We start from the raw sequence: 15,508 nt of genomic DNA, 5'->3' as shown, positions 1-15,508 counted from the left end.
CACCCCCGAGCCAGCGAGGAAAGAGTCCAGGACCACACGCTTGGGATTAACAGAGCTGGCCGCCCCACCACATTACTGCCCCGCATAGGAGCCCTATCTTAACAGAAATCGGAAGTAACAAAACAAAAAACGCAACTCATCTTATGCATCCATGGTCGACCCGCACCACATCTGGGTGGGAAGCCGCATGGTGAAGTGTACAATTCAATCGTCCGTCCCCAGGTCATAACGTAGAATAGACGATCCAAACAGATAACACGGCCACGGCCTTCGAGACATGTTGGCGTATATCCAAGGCCAATTGTCGTTCATCAAATTGGCGGCTTAATAGCCAAGACTGAAGGCTGGCCCGTCTTGAGGCTTGCCGGTGACTACCCGCTCCGTTTCATAGACGTCGTGATAGAGTGTAAAAGAGAGGCGATAGGTGCGGTCTCTCTACCACCCTTTCTTTCGTGCAAATCGTTTGTTCAAAAGTAGAAGCACCTTCGAGACATTGAATTGGACGTACTCCAGATCCAAGTCCTCCTGGTTGTCCTTTTGCATTTCGAGCAGATCATCGAGCTTGAGATCCAGCTCCAGAAGACCACGAGCACGGCCTGACATCGTTGGTTAGATAAAATGGTAAGGAAAAAGATGGAGATCATGGCTTACCTTTATAATGCAGGCTGATGACAAACGTGCCTGGCAAAGGACTCTTGAACATAAAGTAGATGTTGGCTCGTCGGTTCTCTGGAACGTTACTCTTGCGAATGACACCTTCCTTTTCAAGCTGCTGGTGTGTAAACTTGTAGGGTCCGAGCTCCTGGTGCTTCTGCTGTTTCCGCTGCTTGCCCTCGGACTGACTGCGGACGTTGTGAAGATACGACTTGTACGTTTCCAGCTGACCCACCAAGTACGCATTGTGGTCGCGTATGGTGGCAAAGACTTCTTCCAGCTTCTTCGTCTCCTTCAAGACATTCTCCTTCAAGCCGCCCAGGTACGCCAGTTCCTGTTCAACCTCATCACGCAGGAGACTGAAGTCATCAGCACGTTCGATGACGCCCAACTTCATCAGTTGATCGAGCAGTTCTATAGTACGGATTCCTTTCCGGACCATCACCGCATCATTCTTGAGGGTTGCAGCACTCTCCGCAATGAGATATAGCCGTAGCGGACGACGCATGGCCGGATGTTTCGGAGGGAGAGACCGCAAAATCTGGACGAAGGTGGACTTGGCCTCCATAAAGAAGACTTCTTCTTGGGTGATATCCAAGGCCGCAGTCAAATCATCAAGAGACGTCTCCCAGCGGCTAAACAAGGGCACGGTGATGGTCCTGTTTTCCTTCCGGGGGACCTGTGGTGGCGCAGAACCAAGCTCCTGCAGGATCTCATTGAGATGGGAGTGCTGGTCCTGGGCCAAAGCCAAGCTGTGCTTCTCCAGCAAGGCGTGTGTGGCGTACATCTCATTAAGGGTAATCTGCAACTCGAGGTCTCGCTTTGAGAGCGCGACGTAGTTGTCCATCTCCAAGCTTTCATAAAAATCTTGCACATCACACAGATCGAGCATGAACTTGTTCACACGTTCCTTGTTCTGCTGGATAAAAGGCTGAAGTTTCGCCATGTACGGCTCCTTGGCATACGAAGGTTTGTTGGCCAAATTCTGAAGCATCTTCGCGATAAGGGTCAACGTCCGGCGGGGTTTCTCCGTGGGCGTCGATTCAATCAACATATACGATCGAGGCGTGACAATAGCGGGGTTGATGAAGCGAAGGAAGAAGAATCCTCCGATCAGGGTACAAATGGTCTGATCTTGAGCGTCCGGGTACTTGCGTCGCGACAAACTCCTGATCTGCTTGCATATCCACCGAATGCCGTACGGTGTCTCTTCCACGGACTCGATGATTATGTTCAAGAATCGGTTGGCATAATCGGTGAGCATCTTCAATCGCGGTTCGATAATGGCCTGCACCTGCGCATTTGCCGCTGCATCTTCCGCCGTAACAGATCTCTGAAGACTTTCTGGCAACGAGCCCTGCTCCTCTTCGATCTGTTTCACCATGGTTTCATACACTTTGAGCGGGTTGATCTCCAAGTCGACGTCGCGCAGCTCGATCAGGGCATTGATCTGGTTGGCAAGGACTTGTTTCAGGTAACTCTGACCAGGACCGCGCCGGGTGTAGGTGGTCATCATGCGGGAAACAGGGGTGTTCTGGCGCAAGAGTGACGAGTACTCTGGAGTGTTATCGAACTGATAGGTGAGGACAGACTGAAACATGGTAAGTAGCAGATGTTCTTCACGACTCTCATACTGATTTCCGTAAATAGTAAACATCACTGTTTGCAGGAGGGAGTCGATCTCGGACATGGAGACTAGGCGGCACAGGTGGGCGATGTGACGGGGTTCGGACTGGAGAAGAAAGAGAAGATTGCCGTACTTCTGTGTTCGCTCATCGTTAGGAAAGAATCCCTCCTGGGGATCTATAGCGTCGTCGAGGTGGCTGGCAACTTCGTTTTGCTGGTACGGTCAGGAACTACCCATGCAAGAGAGACGGATCAATTCTTACTTCTTCCAGAGCCATACGGTTTTGGATCAGCAGGGCAATCCGTGAATCCAAGTACCGCACATCTTTTTCCAGGACGAAATTCTTCTTCGATTGCGTTGAAATCTTCGCCTTCAGTTCGCGCAGATATATTTGAGCTGTCGCATGAAATGTCAGCAAGGGTGTACAAATTGAGGGAAATTCCACCCAAATCCAGTGACTAACCTCTCGCCAGATCGTCTGATATATCCAAATCCCTGTCCTTAGCATTCATGGACATGTACAGCGCAGTGACTGACAGCCGCTTCGACTGGCGGAGGGACCGCGTATCGTGGGAAGACATGGTGTTTTGGCGTGTGACAGGCTGAAAGGAAGAAGACGATGAAGTCGAGGCTCTCGAAGCGGGTTGTAGCATCGTAGCAACGGACATTATGTGCAAGAAAAGAGCGTATAGAGGTGTGCTGGGATCAAGCAGCACACGATTGGGCGTTGAGGCGCGATATATGCGGGCGAACAATCAACCACACCGAAACTCGACACCTTCGATATCGCGATTATGACAATTCGAGCTGTGGTCGCAGAGTTTGTGTCTTTAGAAACCACTGATCATTTGGAACAAGACAAGCGAGTGCAGCGACGCAACGCAGGTGTTCCAAAACCCCCTTATCGGACGTGTGGAAAGGCTGTAGCTGTAGAGGCGAATGAGCGATCGGAGCGAGCTATGTGCACGGTTGGTGAGTTAACGGTGTTGGCAACCTCGAGACGTGGACGCCGCTAGTCGCGTAAGAGAAGGAGTAAAAATAGGATGGAGAAAAAGTAAAGGGCGATCGGAATGGAGGATTAACGTGTAGCGGAGCGCGATGGATGCGATCAACAGGAGGCGTCTCAGATACTGCCCGGCGGTTATAAGGGTTAACTTGGAGAGCAACAAAAGATAGGCGGTGGGAATAATTCCGAATCGGAGAGGGACGGAGGAGTTGAAGAGGAGATTAAAGAGAGATGGGTTGTGTGGTATGGAAGAGGAAATTTCCCACTGCCGAAGAAGGAAGGAGGCGCAAGGCAAGGATGGAGAGGATTAATTTAATGATTGATGGAGAGAGTGTGGAAAGAGAGAGACTGGAGAGAGAGGGGAGGGAGGCAGGCAGGAGTAAAGATGCCGGTCGGATGCAGAGGAAAATCAATCAGGGCAACCTACTAACCAACAGGGGGAAGGGATCGGAATGACAGTGGATTAAGAAGGGAGAGAGGGTGATCAAGTAAGAAAAAAAAAGAAGTAATAAGGGAGAGAAGAAGTGCGGTGAATAGAAAAATTAAAATAAAAAATATTAAGAAGCGATCCCAATCAATCAACTTTGTAGAATGCGGCAGGATATCAGAGTGGAAAGTTGACAATGTGGTGAAGGGGATGACGACGACGACAAGAACAAAGAGGGTACAACTGGAGGGTTGGAAGTATTGAAGAGGGAAAATCAGTAATAATAATAATAAAAGTAAATAATGATCATTAAGGGAAGAAGAATAAGAAGAATGGGTATTGATTGAGCCAGTGCACCAGAGATCCAGGAGAAACAAGAGAGAGAGAGGGGAAAAAAAGGCACAGGATGGTTCGCGAGTGGACTTAGGGAGGGGAGAAATAAATCCGCTCGAACCCTCACGACGGCGTTTACGGTTGGTTAAGGGTGGAGTTGGTTTCCGTGACTTGCAGCGGACGGGATGGAGAGCCAAGCAGGTACCACTGCCACTAAACAAAAGTAGATACTTTTTAGTTGCGCGAGGATTCAAATTTCGTCAGGGCAGTTTGACCTTGAGTATGGTTGGTGTGGACCTGCATCTAGTCTACACCTGCATCGATATCATGCTTGAGGGTTTGCTTTGCTGGAGAGTGGTTTTCTTTTCTTTTTCAAAGTCAGTTTAATAAACGTGTTTCTTAAGACTGACAAATTCTCCTACTTGTATGTATGTATCATCATTTGTATTTTTCTTTTCTGTTGCTTTTTTATTTTCTCTTCCCTTTTTCTTCTTACAGCGAGTGTGTCAATCAGTGAGGAACTAACTAGCACTGACTAAGTATTGCATGAGAGGGGGGAGAAGGGGGGGAATAATGGAAAGGAAAAAAAAGGGAACGGAGCACAGGGTGGCCCAACGGTTGAACGGATTACATGAAGGCCCTCTCTCCACCCAGACAGCCCCAGAGACCCAGTGAACAATTCCTGTTCCTGAAATTGGTCCCTACGGTCTTGGTGTGTCGGTCTGTCGGGCTGTTCCTCCCCTCAGGGATTATTAGTTAGTTTTCTTACCCACCCACCATCACCACCATTACCACCATTACCAGCACACGCCTCCTGATTTTTAAGGACTGGTCAATCCATCCCGCTTCCAGCTGACTGACTGACTGACTGACAGCCAGCCAGAGAGTGATAGGCAAGACAGACAAGAGGCGAGGTTGAATTAATCAATGCGTCATGACTGTCAATCCAAGACAAAGAATTTAGAGACATTCTCCAGGTCAGATGTTTTGGATATAATAGCTAGCCTATACCCATGGACGGAGAGATAGTGAAATAAATTAGCGTTCGTCCAATTCCATTTACCGCTTTGGGTACTATTTCTCCCCCTCCACCTCCCTCTCCAAGTCCCTCCTTCAAACCTTCGAACGCCCTTAACATCATCCTCATCACCATTCCTCTTATGAAAAATATTACTTCGTTATCCAAACAACTAACGGATAATTTCGATTATACATTTAAACCAGTAAGATCACAGTAGTAATCCATTAATCAATTAAATCAATCATCCGGATCGTCCTTCCCCCCAAATAATGATATCCGGATGATCGTCTGCCGCCGCTTCTTGACCGTCGGATGGTCGCCCATGCAAGAAGACGCAAGGGGTAAAATCCAGCGGAGCCCACGGCTTGCACGTACCGTAACCGGGGGGTGCAGATAGATGTTTAGTAGCGCGTAGGTTAGGTTCGGAGCTAAGCAAGAAAAGAAAGCGCGACACTAAACCAAACTAGATAAAATACCAAGTAGAAGAGGGACTAGCATCATTTGCAACAGTAGTACAATAGGAATAACCAAGTCATTTAACACAGTAGAAGAAAATAATCAAGGATAAACCGAAACTTAAGATGGTATCTTAATCTTCTTTTAGTGCATCAGCCCATCGCATGGCACATTCCAAGGTTTAGCAGGAAATGTTTAATTTCGCATGACTTTGAGTTGTTAGTTAGTTAGTGCTGTAGATACTTTTGTAGTTTAGTCAGTCCCTTTTCCCCATCCGTCCGCTGGCTCGCTTTGTCTGTCTCTTTTTACCCCTGGCCCAGTGCTTCTCCGTCCACGGGTACCTGAGTCCCCGTAGTCCGTATCTAGTCTGTTGCCACCACACCCACACACTTCTCTCGGTCGGGTCGGGGGTTTGGCACAGTAACAAAGTAAGAAGAGGAGAGGAGTAGAAAAAAAAGAGGGGATCTACTCCGTACTCGACAACGCGACGCGGCACTAGTCTGAACTACTTGCTACTGCACACGCAACTGTGCGGAGAGAAAGTGGAGGGATGAAAAGAAAAAAAAAAAAAAAAAAATAACAATGAAATAAAAGAAAATGCACAAATCTTAAGAAAGTCTCGATTTACACATGCATGACATCGCTTTTTTGAGTTACGACCCATAGGTCAATCATCCTGTCATGAGGGACATGATGGCAGGCAGGGCAGCACAAAATTCTGGAGGGGAGAGAAAGAGGGGGGCATGACTTACTCCGTAGTTCGTTTACCTGCAGGGCGCCCAGTTCCAATCTAACTTTAGCCACACACCACACACACTTAATGGTAAAAGTGAGAGAAAGAGAGAGTTTGGTACCACCGGTTCACTAATCAATACTGCCGGGATAAGATTGGTGAGACGAAGTTGCCGGGGGCGGAGTATGACTGAATCTTGAAAAGGACCAAGTTTCAGATTTGGGCGATTCGAGTCATCCATCCATCCATGGATTGGACGGCAGTTGCATGGGTGGTACCTGCAGCACTGGTGGCTTTTCATTTTTAGTACGTACATTAGGCCCGCCTGACACGATGGATTGATCGATTGTTTGCTTCGCGTTAAATGGGGAATTTGAAATCGAAATCTCGTGTGCCGAGATGGTGTGGTTTTATTGGCTTTTTCTGGTGAGGGGTCTGAATCAGTTAGTAAGTTATTTTATTATAATGTTAAGCGACATGCTTGATTTGATCCCTTCTTCTTAACCAACTGTACAGCTGTACTCGTAGTAATTTTCCCACTGTTGTTGATAAATCTAGCCTGCGGATTTGCAATTCTCGCGTAGTACAGGATCTAAAGCATGTCTAGGAATTTCGAGTCGGGTAATTATGTGGAATTGTTGAGCGATAATGCAAGCCTATGACGATGCAGCATTGCGATGCGAGACATTTGAGATACGATCAAAGTCGGTGGGTAACTGGCCCTGCCCTCGTGAGCGGGGGGTCCATACATAGTAGAGATTCTACTCCCTCCTTATCAGGGATCGGCTATCTGCCAAGTTGGATGCATACCAAGCACCCATGGTGGGATTTGCCACTGGATTGTATCTAATTGTCTGTTAGTATTCTTGGCCTGAATATCTTCAACAATAGAAGAGCAGTCAATAACCGTGAATACCCTTGTGGCTTGAATTCCTGGGTATTCAGGGTCAATGTATGCATGTAGATCGACCGGGGTTCTTCATTCTAAAGCCTCACGGTGCATACTGCCGGGCTTGGCAGGAATACAGTAAGAAAATTGAGATTTTATAGTAAAATGATGATAAATTACCTACATTGGATTAACGAAAGAAAAGAAAAAGACGGAATACCAAAGTAATCTACGTTATACAAATATCAATCCTGCATGACTCGTGAAGCGAACCGTGAAATTGAAACATAACATAGTTCCCGCCCCAGCATTGACGACTACTACTCTATCTAGATAGATATCAATCCCAAAAATCCCTCATTTTATGTTAATGATCTCCCGATATTAACATGGATCCTGCGACAGGAGCAAACGATGGAAACGATCGACATGGTCCAACTTAACCTCGCACAGATCCTAGTAGTAATCAGCAGTGACCACATCTCGTCAGCGTCAGCGTCAGCGTCATCATTGTCATTAGTAGCTTCATTTACTCCACATTAATTACTACATAGTAGATGTAGATGAACTCATATACCTATACATTCGGCAATATAAGCGAGTAGTAAGAAAGTATGATCCAGTATACGCACTCCCCAATTACCTACAATGGTAGGTTAAGAAATCCATCATCATCTCAGATCCCGAAACTAGTCCTACCTTCAAATCCCTAAGTACCGGGACAGTTTCAGAGAAATAAAAAGTAAAAAGAAGAAAATATAAGAGAAAAGCAATATCCACTCTCCCCCATCTATAGTAGATAATCAGCCCAATCCCAACTCTAATCTACTAAACTTCGATAGTCCGCACCTGTCAAAAGCAAACATCATCCACTGCCATGCAAATCCAGCAATCTGCTTATTTGATGTCACGGATTACTTGGTCCAAGTAACTAACGAATCAACTATTTCATTTTTAATACTAGGTAACTAAACGCATTAAGCTTGCTTATGCACATATGTACACACTAATCAATCGTGTACCACCTTCACGATAATGTGGGGTCACACATATTTTTGTTGCTGTGACACGCATATGCAATGCATGCAGCCTGCAATCTGTGCATTATGCACCCCAATTTTCAGTATGTGGGATGTCTAGCATAGCAGATCTGGATGGTTTGTGTTTGTGTTTATCGTTTGTGTTGGGTTGGGTTGGGTTGGGTCGGGTTGGTCTTATTCAGGATTGATACTGATAGGTACTGAAGGTTGGAGCTATGAGCACAGGATCTACAGTTAGTGTGGTATATAATTGTCTTCTGGATTGGTTAGTGGAAAGCAAAAAAGCGGTCTACGGGGAATGGAGTCATAGTTCTTCAATGAAGCAAAAGTATGTTGGTTTTTATGAGAGCTTATTTTCTGGCAGTAAGCAAGTAAGAAAAGGAACGACAAGTGATACCAAGCTCCCAGGTGATCTCAAGCCGTTGGTAAGATGCAAGAATAGTCACTCTGTTCTCAAGAACTGTCGTCACCCGAGAGGTAGCCCATGTCCCGCAGCCGGTCTTCATCCCACATGAAGAGCATGTATTGCGGGTGGCCAGAACCGGAGAAGAAAAGTCCCATCTCTAGATCTGGATTAGCAGGCTGTTCCTCCGCGATCTCGTACCAGAGACGGTGTGGGCCATTATCCTCCTCGATGAATACAAACGGATCATACATCCTTTTGAGCATTGGGTCAGTATTCGGAGAAAATTTCTGCTTATTGAACTTGAGATCGCTGTTTTCTAGCTTTCCCCAAATGGCGTTAAGTATTCTATCGCCAGCAGCCCTCCAGCACTTGAAGCGAAACTTTTCTTCAGCATTCAGTCCTCCCTGATGCCATTTTTGGTCCAATGTGCGCTTGAACGCCAATCCTCCTTCCAACTACAGATAGTTAGGGCTCACAATACACTTGAATGTTAGGTTCCAGAGCTCACCAGATAGTTGCAACCTTCTTTCTCAGAGAAAGAGCGGAGAGAGCTTTCCAGCTCTATATTATCAGCAATGCACCTCGCTGCATCTGTCAAATCAATTAGTATTCCCGCTTCCGTACCAGAAAGACCTTAGTCTGATCACGTACCATCTTTGTGAAGAATCTTATTCACAGTTATCACCTGATATAGCATCCAGCCAGTGAAATTCTCGAGGAAGCTCTTCCAAGGAGCATTGGCTTCCTTGCGAGTCATGGTGTGGCGGGGTATGGTGGTCATCGCCTGCAATACAATATCATGTATGTAGAGGGCACGTTCGACTCGTAGCAACTCAGTCCTAGAAGCGGTCCTCGACGTGGGCCTACCATGTTTTCCTGTTTGTCGCTCAATTGTGTTCTCAGTCAAACTTTTGGCATAAAATTGGACAAGGGCATAGAACCACAACATGCTGCGGGCCTGCTCCTCAGATACTTCCTGCTCCAACTCAACTTTGTGGGTGTTGTAACGGGATAGGAGAGCCGCGAGGCCATAACTCTTGTACCAGTCTGGTTGGACCATGTCATAGTGGACATACGCGTAGACTCGGATCTCCTTGGGGATGGTGTTGTACATGACATGTCTCATCCAATTGGCTCCATATGGTGCGATCTTCTGTAGCATTTGAGGACATTCCTTTTCGATGAGAGCATGCACTTCCACGGCAGGAATATCAAGCAGAGTGATCTTGTTCCGAATGTTTTCGGGGAAGTCGCGGAGACTCGGTCCAGTAACTCCCGGGTTCACCGCAGAATGACTTGACGCCATTTTGTAAGGTGAATGCGCTACTACGTTTTTTGTAGAAGATTTTCGAGGTTTGATTTTTTTGCTAATTGCTAGGCGATAGAAGATTGAAGAGGCGTGTTGCTGGGAAAAGAAGGAGATTTCTATGGTTACTTGCCTCTTCTTATAGTAGTTTGAGGAAGGACTCGCGGAGAGTAACAGCATGCCTTAGTCGAGGACATGCTAAGGAAATATCCATTATGAAAGTATCATGACGGTAGTTCCCATGAATTGGTCTTCTTGCTGCGTGAGAGAAGTGGAATGTCCCTAAGTACTCTGAGTAGCGTTGAATGATTGCATCGGAAACAGCCAGACATTGATGTAGGAATAAGACTTCCCGTGAGCGCTTTCTAGGCATGACCAAAGATAGAAGGGGCTAGCAGGTGCTACCACTATTGCTTCCACACTAGGAGAGGAATGTATGTCTTTCGTAGACAATGAAGAAGCGACATCAGGCAGCATTACTCAGTCAGGTGACTATCATAAGGGAAGGGAAAGCATGAGTTTAACAAAAGCATACAATCTATCAAACAATACTACTGAAACATATACTACTTCTCCCCGAAAAGTGGACCCCAGGCACCCGAATGGCCATTGAATCTCCCCGAACAAAGCCCTTTCATCCACCGGGCTGTACGAACCCCTGCGCATTCCTGCATGAACCCTAATTTGTCTCCGATAAGCTTAAATGCAATTCAACAATGATGAGATATACATGTCAAATTTAGCCCTAAAAAAGAACACATACGACATCACCGGCAATGCTGGAGAAAAATCGATAGTTCTACATTACCCGCAGCTATTCTTTCAGCCGCAATCACATGCAAAATATCCACCTTAACGGAGTTGTATTTCCTCCGTTTCTTCAACACCGCATTCCCCCATCACCACCACCACCTGGATACCCTCAATCCGAACAAAATGTCCTCCCTAAGAACAACCTACCTAGTAACCTACAACACCATCAACGCCCTCCTTTGGGTCTACATCTTCTCCTCCATCGTCCTCTCCCCCTTCCAATCCCCCCAAACAACCTACGCTACCCTCGAACCCTGGACAAGATGGACCCAAACAATCGCCATTCTTGAAATCCTACATGCTGCATTAGGCAAGTCAAGCCCCCCATCACCATATACCTAATCCCCTCACAACCTCCACCACCAAACACCAAAACCAATGACTAACCGTAAAGAAAAGGCCTAACCCGCTCCCCCATCTTCACAACCTTCACCCAAATTTTCGCCCGCAGCGTCCAAGTCTGGGCCATCAACTACGCCTACCCAGAGACGACCAGCCCCTCCCTAGCATACAAGTACATGCTGCTGGCATGGTCATTCGCAGATGCAATCCGGTATTCTTATTTCGCGGTCTTGAGTGCCGGTGCGCCTGTGCCGGGGTTGTTGAGGTGGTTGAGGTAAGCATGCACTTTACTTACTCTTCATTTCTTCTTCCATTGTGCCCCCATTCATAGAGATAACGTGACTGAATTGAATGGATTAGATACTCCCTCTTCCTGATCCTCTACCCCATCGGCATCGGAAGCGAATGGTGGCTCATGTTCCGGGCGCTGCGCGTTACGAATAGCATCCCTGTTCAGGCGTTGTTCGTTTTCTTTCTGTTTCTTTATGGTCCTGGTGAGTTTTTCTTCTCGTTCTCGTTGACTTCGGTGTGTAGATGGTATAGGAGTGGTGTTGTTGATGAGTTATGTGTAGGTTCGCCCATGATGTATTCGTACATGGTTAAGCAGAGAGGGAAGACTTTGGCTGGGGGTAAGGAGAGGAAGGAGAAGCAGAAGGCGTGAGTGTTTGGTTGTTGGTTGGTTGGTCAGTTAGAATACACTAATATTGCAGGGGATGGATGTGGTTGGTGGTATGGTGAGCTACGCTACGCTACTGACAACTAGTATTGACGAATAATATTGGAACAGACTGGACTAGATAAAATTGAATTGATTTGAAGTTAGATTCAAAACCGGGTATCGCTATGCATTTACAAACACTATGTCCATGCCCATGCTTTTGCGCACCATTCCTTTGACAAAGAAACAACACTCCTTCCTATCACACCTAACAAATCACCGGAACGTAAACGCCTTTCCGGCAGTCTCACGCTTCTGTTTCCGCACTCCCGACGGGGCATCGAGCACCTTCGCATAGGGGTTATAGCGACGCCTAGATGGGAGTCCCGAAGTAGCCTTGGGGTTGGCATTGAAGACAGAGGCAGCGGACTCGTAGTTGAAGGGAGCCTCCTCTTCCTCCTCGTCTCCATCCTCCTTGGAGGCAGACTCAGGTTGTGCTGCGGCCTTATTCTTCTTCTCCTTGCGGCGCTGCTTCTTGGATGGCTTGTCTTCAATGTCCAACGAGGAGCTGGCGTCCGTGGTGGGGCCATCGATTTCTGATGAGGCGGACTGCAACTGCTCGACCGTCTCTGCGGGGGCAGCCTTGCGCTTACGGGGGCCACCCATCTCCTTGACGGTGAAGTACTTGTTCTCATCCTCCTCTTTCTTTTCTTCCTTGACGGCAGGAGCAGAAGTGGCGGGTTTCGGCGTTTGAGGTTGAGCGGGTGCGAGTTTCTCGCGTGCTTCGGAGACGGTTTTAGGCATAGGTGGGAGCGGGAGGGAGAGACGTAGAGCTTCAGCTGAGGCAACGGCGGAATATTCGGGAACCGTGGGGGGTTCTTGCGACTCCAAAACGGAGCCCCAGAATTGGGATACCTCGTAACGAGAGACAGTGGGGAGATTGGCCTCTGCTGGGGATTGGGATGGGACATCGACTGCCTGTGTCGCCGGTGCGGCTGGTGTACCCCTGGTTGGCTTGACATACACGTCACGCCATTCAGGGCCTTCAGCACCCTCATCCTTCGCCTTCTTGATGACTTCCAGAAGGTCTACAGCGCGGTTCTGGACAATTGGCGTCACGGGCGACAATGTCCGGAACAGGGTGCCCAAGTCGAGCGGCATAGTGTGAGCAACCCTAAAGAGAACGTGCTTCGGGAATACACACTGCACGCCTTCATCTTCCTCTCTGGCAACCTCGTCGCGCCACTGATGTACTGCCTTGAACACGGCAAACTGTTCCCTGTTGACCACGATCGAATTGCGAGAAAGGAGGTCGTACCAACCGCCCGGTCCTTGACCAGTAGCAGCATCGTAGACAGGACGCTCGTATACTTGCAGAGCTTCTTTCTTAGACTGCTCCAAGACGTAGTCGACAAGGTTGTTGTCGGGTAGGGAGTTTTCGACAAGTTCGTTGCGAATGTGATCGTAGATGTGAAGAAGGTAGTGAGTATCGGAGCGAGCGTAGTCGAACATGCCTTCCGGGATCGGCCGAATGCGCCAGTCGGCCATCTGGTAGCGTTTATCGGCTTCGAAATTGACAAACTTCTGCAGCAAGAACTTCAAACTGCGCTTCGGGTAGTTCAACGCACACGCAGCATGGTATGTATCGAACATGCCGACGACATACAGCCCCAAGTCGCGCTGAAGCCAAATGATATCCATCGAGGAACCGTGAAGCACCTTAAGAATGTTGGGATCCGTAAACACTTCGTTGAGAACCTGCAACTCCTCCCTCCACGGCTTAAGCGTATCGACAACCCAATCCTTATCCCGAGTGCTAATCTGCATCAAGGAAACAAGTCCCTGATATGAGTGCACGTCGTGATGCTCCAAATCAATCGCAATCTCCTTCGCAGCCTTAAGCTCCTCCAGCATCTCCTTCACACCTTCCTGAGTATCCACAAAAGTGGCCTTTGTCGACTCCCACGGCTGATAATCCACAGGCGGCGATACACTGTACGACGAAGCGGGGTACTTCGCGGCACGGATCTCCGTCTCGTATGGGTTGACATATCCGACCGCAGAATCGGACAAATTCAACGAGTCCTTCAACGGAACGACAGCATGGGGCTTCGTCTTAAGCAGCGGCTTGAAAGGGGCGGTATCGGTGTTATCGGCCTTGCGCTCAAACAGCAATTGCGGCTTCGGGATCTTCGACGGGCCGTAGTCGTAAATGGTCGGGAATTTGGCGGGTTGCTTCTTCGCGGCCTTTGCAGCGGCAGCGGCAGCCTGATCTTGTTGCGACGGGCTCAGCTTCTTAATGACACCAGTAAATTCATCCAAGCACGCGTCGGCCTTTTCCAAAAGCGCATCGATAACATCCACGACACCGCGCCAATTGTCTTCGAGGGAATCTTCGTCGTCCAAAGTCGGCGCGGAAATATCGGTCCCGGCGGTGGCGGCTTTCAGGATGGACGAAGTGAGCGACAAGAGTCGGTTGCTCTGCTCGTCCAAGGAATCGGAGACCTCTGCGTTAGAGGTGCGATGGAAATCGAGATCTTCGGCTGAAAGTTGACCGGCGGTGCGCGTCACCTGCATCAGGGACGACTGCACCTGTTGCTGCAACGAACCGAAATCTGCTGTGGGATCCATGTTGAGAAGCAGAGACCAGACAAACCCGTTGGACTCTGGCGGCAGCAGCAATGGGAAGTGGACTTGTCTTTCCTGGATAAGAAAAAAAAGCAGTCGGAGGTGGAGAAAATCGTCGCGCCGGTTGATACTGACCGCCTGCTTGAATGGTACTAGTGATCATCACGAGTGATCTCGAAGATGGATTACATAAGGTGCAATGAAGATGATCTCAACTGGAAAGCAGGTTTCATTTACATGCACTCGAGGATTCGACATCTAGTCATAGACAGGAATTAGATTCATCTATCTCATACCCTTGATTATCTGTGGAAGGAATTGTCCGATTCATCCGACCCAAGATGTCAGCATCAATCGCCCCCGAGTGCAATGATATCAAAGAGTACGACTCCTTCACCAGCACACCTCAACACATATCTTATCTCCAACTAACAATTTGAGTAGAAAATATGATACATGCTTCTTGAAATGGTACAGCGAAAGTAAGTTCCATGTGCCTTGCCCCAAATAAGCATATAACTCACCAAAGACCCGCAGAATACCTCCGTGGCAACACCGCCTCCAATGATTGCGACGAGCTTTTCAAGAAGTACAGGGCTTGTCTGAATGTATGTCCCAGCTGAAACCAGCTCACAAGCTAATTACCTAACTAATCTTGTCTAAAAGCTCGCACTGAAAGAACGGGGTATCGACACCATGCTTGATGATGCTCGCAAGAGTGCGAAGGAGAGCGAAGCTGAATACACGCGGAAAAGCTGATGCGCTGCATTCACGTTCCATATAACTTTCCTCTTTCGCTTCCTTTCGTTCCTATTTCGATGATTTTCTTTGCATTAGAGATGTTGGTTACGATGGACATCTCCTCTCCGACGACATGGGGTTGGTCCAGAAACCCCGCCCAGCGAAGCATTCATCTCATCTCATATTATTTTGTGCTGTATCTGACTCTCCTACCGGGTGTTTCCTTGTCGAGGGCAGACGAGACTACGACTGTATTATTAACACATGTCATTATGGCGTTTTGGGTGCATCTCTCTAGACGCTTTTGCTATCATGGCAGGAGTTCTAACTGTGGTATCGAGCAATACTGTATCTAGCTAGGTTGTACTATATATGAAGCATATACTGAAGGTTAGAGCTTGATCTTTGCAACCTGTCTATATCGTGTA

At 47.9% G+C, this 15,508-nt stretch overlaps 5 protein-coding genes across 5 annotated transcripts; 2 read left to right on the top strand and 3 right to left on the bottom strand.

Annotated features, from left to right (window-relative positions):
• Positions 1-64: 64 nt before the first annotated feature.
• On the bottom strand, positions 65-3,176 carry BO88DRAFT_143451 (Ras GTPase activating protein IRA2). The gene is made up of 4 exons (XM_025701467.1): positions 2,745-3,176; positions 2,544-2,677; positions 652-2,494; positions 65-596 (listed from the first exon to the last, which is right to left on the bottom strand). The coding sequence occupies exons 1-4, from the start codon at positions 2,947-2,949 to the stop codon at positions 436-438; spliced, it is 2,343 nt and encodes a 780-aa protein (XP_025558941.1). The 5' UTR covers positions 2,950-3,176; the 3' UTR covers positions 65-435.
• Positions 3,177-8,637: 5,461 nt separating this feature from the next.
• Positions 8,638-9,980, bottom strand: BO88DRAFT_471488 (uncharacterized protein; the record flags this gene model as incomplete). Its single annotated transcript, XM_025711701.1, has 3 exons — positions 9,244-9,980; positions 9,101-9,183; positions 8,638-9,047 (listed from the first exon to the last, which is right to left on the bottom strand). The coding sequence occupies exons 1-3, from the start codon at positions 9,896-9,898 to the stop codon at positions 8,640-8,642; spliced, it is 1,146 nt and encodes a 381-aa protein (XP_025558940.1). The 5' UTR covers positions 9,899-9,980.
• An 821-nt stretch (positions 9,981-10,801) lies between these two features.
• BO88DRAFT_372716 (putative membrane protein) lies at positions 10,802-11,847 on the top strand. The gene is made up of 4 exons (XM_025704248.1): positions 10,802-11,021; positions 11,111-11,327; positions 11,414-11,547; positions 11,626-11,847. The coding sequence occupies exons 1-4, from the start codon at positions 10,835-10,837 to the stop codon at positions 11,712-11,714; spliced, it is 627 nt and encodes a 208-aa protein (XP_025558939.1). The 5' UTR covers positions 10,802-10,834; the 3' UTR covers positions 11,715-11,847.
• On the bottom strand, positions 11,846-14,405 carry BO88DRAFT_407761 (exosome nuclease subunit RRP6). Its single transcript, XM_025707525.1, has one exon. It carries the CDS (start codon positions 14,340-14,342, stop codon positions 11,988-11,990), a length of 2,355 nt encoding a protein of 784 aa, XP_025558938.1. The 5' UTR covers positions 14,343-14,405; the 3' UTR covers positions 11,846-11,987.
• A 140-nt stretch (positions 14,406-14,545) lies between these two features.
• On the top strand, positions 14,546-15,486 carry BO88DRAFT_407760 (uncharacterized protein). Its single transcript, XM_025707524.1, has 4 exons — positions 14,546-14,721; positions 14,784-14,821; positions 14,877-14,947; positions 15,006-15,486. The coding sequence occupies exons 1-4, from the start codon at positions 14,681-14,683 to the stop codon at positions 15,096-15,098; spliced, it is 243 nt and encodes an 80-aa protein (XP_025558937.1). The 5' UTR covers positions 14,546-14,680; the 3' UTR covers positions 15,099-15,486.
• Positions 15,487-15,508: the final 22 nt, after the last annotated feature.

The sequence above is a fragment of the Aspergillus vadensis genome (genome assembly GCF_003184925.1).
Source record: "Aspergillus vadensis CBS 113365 unplaced genomic scaffold BO88scaffold_26, whole genome shotgun sequence".
In the NCBI taxonomy this organism is placed as follows: Eukaryota; Fungi; Ascomycota; class Eurotiomycetes; order Eurotiales; family Aspergillaceae; genus Aspergillus; species Aspergillus vadensis.
This window is presented reverse-complemented; position numbering and strand designations above follow the sequence as displayed.